This window comes from Echinops telfairi, unplaced genomic scaffold, assembly GCF_000313985.2.
Source record: "Echinops telfairi isolate 266 unplaced genomic scaffold, ASM31398v2 ScPeMD7_18;HRSCAF=68, whole genome shotgun sequence".
Taxonomy (NCBI): domain Eukaryota; kingdom Metazoa; phylum Chordata; class Mammalia; order Afrosoricida; family Tenrecidae; genus Echinops; species Echinops telfairi.
Window position 1 is genome coordinate 52,718,994 of NW_022103915.1, and position 5,790 is coordinate 52,724,783.

At 50.6% G+C, this 5,790-nt stretch overlaps 1 protein-coding gene across 1 annotated transcript in view; it reads left to right on the plus strand.

The window, feature by feature from the left end:
- The window catches only part of BMP4 (bone morphogenetic protein 4), a 6,944-nt gene extending 3,156 nt beyond the window's left edge, over positions 1–3,788 (plus strand). Inside the window, exons 2-4 of the mRNA XM_004698597.3 lie at positions 95–219; positions 1,315–1,694; positions 2,690–3,788. Of these exons, the coding sequence (XP_004698654.1) occupies positions 1,322–1,694; positions 2,690–3,546 (1,230 nt within the window). The 5' untranslated portion in view covers positions 95–219; positions 1,315–1,321 and the 3' untranslated portion in view covers positions 3,547–3,788. The remainder of the gene's footprint in view (positions 1–94; positions 220–1,314; positions 1,695–2,689) is intronic.
- Positions 3,789–5,790: the final 2,002 nt, after the last annotated feature.

Here is a 5,790-nt window from a genome sequence, read left to right on the forward strand (position 1 = left end):
TGGGGCCTCTGCGCTCACGTGACTCGGAGGGGGCTGGAAGAAAAACAGAGCCTGTCTGCTCCCGAGTCTCAGTACATTCAAATATTCATTTTAGGAGCCATTCCGTAGTGCCAGCGGGAGCAACACACTGACGCAGCTCATCTGAGCCTTTCCAGCAAGTTTGTTCAAGATTGGCTGTCAAGAATCATGGACTGTTATTACATGCCTTGTTTTCTGTCAGTGAGTAGACACCTCTTCCTTACCCCCTCCTGGGAATTCACTCTGCCCGCTCCCGCTCCCGCTCGCCGTCGGTCCCTCTGGTCCGACCTTCCTTCCCAGGGCCGGCTCCCCTCTGCGTGGCTGCCCTGTCGCTCCCTCCTCGGCCTGCAGCTGGGTGCGCACGAGCGCACCGGTTCCTTTCAAGCGCTGCTTGCTCCCTCCACTCCTCTCCGGTCCGGTTCCTTGCGAGGAGGCAAAGAGCGGTGGAGCTATAGAGATGGATGGCACCGGGGCTGCCCGGGGTTGTACCTATCGCCCCCCTTGCCTGGGCAGCGCCCGATGGCCCCCTGGCGCAAGGAGTCTCAGGCATCCGGTGAAACACAGAGGTGGCTTACAGAACCTTACTGAATCGCCCCTCACCTCCCCAGTGACAGGGTGGGCACAGTCGGACCCTCTTTTTGGCTGGGCGCCTCATTTCAGACTCCTCGGCCTCAGTAGAACCTATCATCAAGTCATCCGGACTTCCCCCTAACCACCTCCTGGTTCTCTGGACCCTGCCACTCCGCGAACGCCCTGCCTCAGCTTCTCTGCCTCCCCTCCTTCTCCGAACCAGCTGGAAGTTGTGGAAGTTGGGCTCGGAGGGCGGAGAAAGAAGGGGGGCGGTGGAGGGAGAGGCTGAAGGTCTGAAATGGAGAGAACGAGGGCATTCTAATTCTCCCTTCCCCCACCCCCACCCCCCCCTTTTTTTTTACCCCCTCAATGTTAACTGTTTATCCTTGGAGAAGCCAAGCTGAGATCATGGCTCAGATAGCAGTTGGGACAAAAAAAGATTAACAGGATGGAGGCTATCTGATTTGGGGTTATTTGACTGTAAACAAGTTAGACCAAGTAATTACAGGGCAATTCCTACTTTCGGGCCGTGCATGGCTGCAGCTGGTGGTAAGGGAGGTGGGGGTGGGAGTTGAGGTGAGGGAGAAGACGCAAACTTGATCTTTCCGACCTGTTTTACATCTGGACCCTCCAGTTGGAGACCTCTGTGCATATGCAGCGACATCTTGGTTTCTCTCTATTTATTGGTGTTTATTCTTTAACCTTCCACTCCTCCCCCCTCCCCAGAGACACCATGATTCCTGGTAACCGAATGCTGATGGTCGTTTTATTATGCCAAGTCCTGCTAGGAGGCGCGAGCCATGCTAGTTTGATACCTGAGACGGGGAAGAAAAAAGTCGCCGAGATTCAGGGCCACGCGGGAGGACGCCGCTCAGGGCAGAGCCATGAGCTCCTGCGGGACTTCGAGGCGACGCTTCTGCAGATGTTCGGGCTGCGGCGCCGGCCGCAGCCGAGCAAGAGCGCCGTCATCCCGGATTACATGCGGGATCTTTACCGGCTTCAGTCTGGGGAGGAGGAGGAGGAAGAGCAGACGCACAACCTGGGGCTAGAGTACCCCGAGCGCCCCGCCAGCCGGGCCAACACCGTGAGGAGCTTTCACCACGAAGGTCAGTCCCTGCCCAGGGTCCCCCAGGCCCTAAGCGGGTGGGGGCTAGTGGGGGGTAGGGGCTCGAGGGCCAGTGGAGCCACTGGAAAGGAGCGTTCCTTTTACATCAAAGCCCCCAATCCAGAAGGCTGGAGGATAGAGCTTTTCCCCTAGATGAATTTCTAGAACTGCAGCTGAACTTTTTCCAATTTTTTTTTTTCAATTTGGAGACCGAGGGGGAGGGGCCCAGGGGAAGAGGAATGACAACACTCAGACATGGGTTAGTCCCAGAGATGTGTTTTCCCTAGATCAAAGCCTTTTCTGCCAGGTTTTCTGTTTTTCTGTTGTTGATAGTGTTTGTTTGTGTTTTTTTTCAAAGCACCTACTGAATTTAATATTACAGCTGTGTGTTTGTCAGGTTTATTCAATAGGGGCCTTGTAATCCGATCTGAATGTTTCCTAGCGGATGTTTCATTTCCAAAGTAAATCTGAGTTATTAATCCACCAGCATCATTACTGTGTTGGAATTTATTTTCCCCTCTGTAACATGATCAACAAGGCATGCTCTGTGTTTCTAAGATCGCTGGGGAAATGTTTAGTAACACACTCCAAAGTGGAAGAAGAGGGAGAAGGGTGGTGGTGTGCCTGTTTCCTCTTGCCTCCACTCTGTCGGCCTCTCTTTCTTTACAGCCACTTGTAAAGAAAACTGTGTACACAAAGCCAAGAGGTTTTTTAAAGGGGAGTCTGATGATGGGGGGGGCAGTTGACACATGGAAATTATTAGACATAAAGGAGCTTGGGAGATACTCTGTCTCTGGTGCTGGCTACAGTCTTGTTGCTTTGTGAACTCCCTCCAATGAAGAGGTATAGTGACCCCCCTCCCAATGAGGCATCCAATAGCTAAGCAGAACTTACCATTCCGTCATCCAGCTTTCGGCTACTTCTGGAGCAAGAGTTCATGTGGTTTTGTTCCTCTCTTTCTTCTTCTCTTTCCCTCCCGTCCCTAACCGTGTCTAGAACATCTGGAGAACATCCCAGGGACCGGCGGAAACTCTGCTTTTCGTTTTCTCTTTAACCTCAGCAGCATCCCAGAGAACGAGGTGATCTCCTCTGCAGAGCTGCGGCTCTTCCGGGAACAGGTGGACCAGGGCCCCGATTGGGAGCGGGGCTTCCATCGTATAAACATTTATGAGGTTATGAAGCCCCTGGCAGAAGTGGTGCCTGGGCGCCTCATCACACGACTACTGGACACGAGACTGGTCCACCACAACATGACACGGTGGGAAACGTTCGATGTGAGCCCTGCAGTCCTTCGATGGACCCAGGAAAAGCAGCCAAACTATGGGCTGGCCATTGAGGTGACTCACCTCCATCAGACACGGACCCACCAGGGCCAGCATGTCAGGATTAGCCGATCGTTACCTCAAGGGAGTGGGGACTGGGCCCAACTCCGGCCCCTCTTAGTCACCTTTGGCCATGATGGCCGGGGCCATGCCTTGACCCGTCGTCGGAGGGCCAAACGGAGCCCTAAGCATCACCCACAGCGGGCCCGGAAGAAGAACAAGAACTGCAGGCGACACTCGCTCTACGTGGACTTCAGTGATGTGGGCTGGAATGATTGGATTGTGGCCCCACCAGGCTACCAAGCCTTTTACTGCCACGGGGACTGCCCCTTTCCACTGGCTGACCACCTCAACTCCACCAACCACGCCATTGTGCAGACGCTGGTCAACTCCGTCAATTCCAGCATCCCTAAGGCCTGTTGTGTGCCCACCGAATTGAGCGCCATCTCCATGCTGTACCTGGATGAGTATGACAAGGTGGTCCTGAAGAACTACCAGGAGATGGTGGTCGAGGGATGTGGGTGCCGCTGAGATCAGGCTGTCCTTGCGGACACACACGTACACACACGTTCCCACCCACTGACCCACACACTACATAGACTGCTTCCTTATAGCTGGACTTTTATCTTTAAAAAAACAAAAGAAAGAAAAGAAAAAAAACAAACCTAAACATTCACCTTGACCTTATTTATGACTTTACGTGCAAATGTTTTGACCATATTGATCATATATTTTGACAAAATATATTTATAACTACGTATTAAAAGAAAAAAATAAAATGAGTCATTATTTTAAAAGTAAACTATGTTCTTCCTCTCTTTCATCCTTTCTCTTTTCCTTCTGTCTCAACCCCTTTGAATGAGATGAGATTATATGGAGGTGGGGTGGAGGACTGGCTGGAAGTCAGGGGGTGGTACCTGGAGGTGGTTATGTTGATGGCACAGGAAATAAACTGATGGCAGAGAGATGGTAATTGCCAGGCATGAATTGTTTTCCATTTCTATTTAATGTTAACAAGGACGCAGCAGCCTCTCCCATCTGGATGACACATGCCTTGGAGAAACAGTGGGATGAAAGGCGTAGGTCAGATTAAAGACTCAGTTTGGGGCTCCTGGGACAGCATTTGTTTTTGCTCACCTGTTAGAGGTATGTAAGAGCCAAGTGTGAAGGAGAAATAGCCCAACTCAAGGAAACACTCCCGACTCGGCCTTTCTGATGCCCCAAGAGGGCTCAGTCTTTACTGGCACCAATGCTGTATTTTAAACTGAAACTAATTCATACTCTCACATACTCAATGTGTGTTCCCACTTTAAAAAAGGAGTTTTATGTTTTGTTTGATAAATGGGGTTTACCAGTGAGCTCTTCAGAAACTATGGTGGTCATTATCTTTGTCTATGATAGCGTTCTTCTCTAGCTTTTCTTGACTTCTGTCCCTGTTCACTGTTCTGCACCTGAAAGCTTTGACTGGGCTCAAAATTCCAACAGTGGGCTGGGGGTGGGGGGTGGGGTAGCAATGGGGTTGACTACAGAGGTGTGAAGACTTTCCTAAGTAGGTTCTATAAAAATGTTCCATTATATAGACTCTTGAGTCAAATAACAACTCTTCTCAACTCTGTTGCACTCCCCCAGCTCCCTAAAGCTAAGCAGAGAGTGGTATATGTGGTGGACCTGATACTCAGGGTCAGAGTTACTTCAAGAAGGCTCTACTTTTCCCCCAAGTGAAACAGGATGATGCTAATGTGCTTGGGTGTCTCCCTCAGCTAAGGGCTGACAGCAAGGCAGAGAAATGACTTTCTGGAATGAATACAGGGGTTGCAAGGACCAGAGGAGGGACCTTGTCTTATCTTCCACCAGCAACCTAATTAAGCCCTGGAATCTTAGCTTGCTCAGGCTCATTTCTTGGGGGTGGGGGTGGGGGGGTAGGGGCTTCCTGTCACACACACCCCACTGGAGGCTTAGATAAGTTGATGGCAAAAGCAGTGTCTTTACATAGTCTGTGAATGGGACAGATAGGAGCATTTTGATTATCCATTGTGAAGGTGTAGACCCGAGGGGTGGTGATAGTGGTGGTGTGTGGAACCAGTATACATTTCCTGGCATTTGTTTTTCTGTGTGAGATGTATGTGCACACCCAGCATTTAGGTACACACATTCTTGCATGTGCTGCTGGGGGTGGGGTGGGGAAGGAGTGGGTGAAGCAAGATTCATTTTTGTTTTTAATTACCGAAGTCCTACAATCCTCTAAAGGAGCAGCTTAGTGGAAACCAATAAAAATAGAAGTGGGGAGTTTGCCAAAACCCCAGCTCCCCTGAGAGCGCAGGTGGAGAGAGGAGATCAGAGCCCCAGGCAGAGGCAGCAAAACTCCAGTTCTCCAAAACTCTCTGCAAAGAGGGTTCCTTGCCCGGTCACCCCAGCACCCCGAGACCAATGCCCCATTTGATGAATGCTATAGAATGCCAATATATCATTTAAGAGAAGTCCATTCTTGGCCTTCCCTGGGGTGGGGGGCTTCTTTTTGTTTTCCTTGATTTCCAGCAATTCTCTGAAATGCCAGTGTCATTGAAAAGGGAACCCGAAAATCTAGCACAGCAGGGTCCAGTCTTCAGGCTGGTGGCGGCCAACTCAGGTCACTTTCTAGCAACCACTCTCCCCTCCCCCTCCTTCTACTGGCTTATTTTCAGGAATGGATAATGTTGTTTATTTGTTCAGCCAAATATTTGGTCTGGGGAATTTACTGTGAAATTCTGTGAATTGCATATACCTAGTTAACAGAAT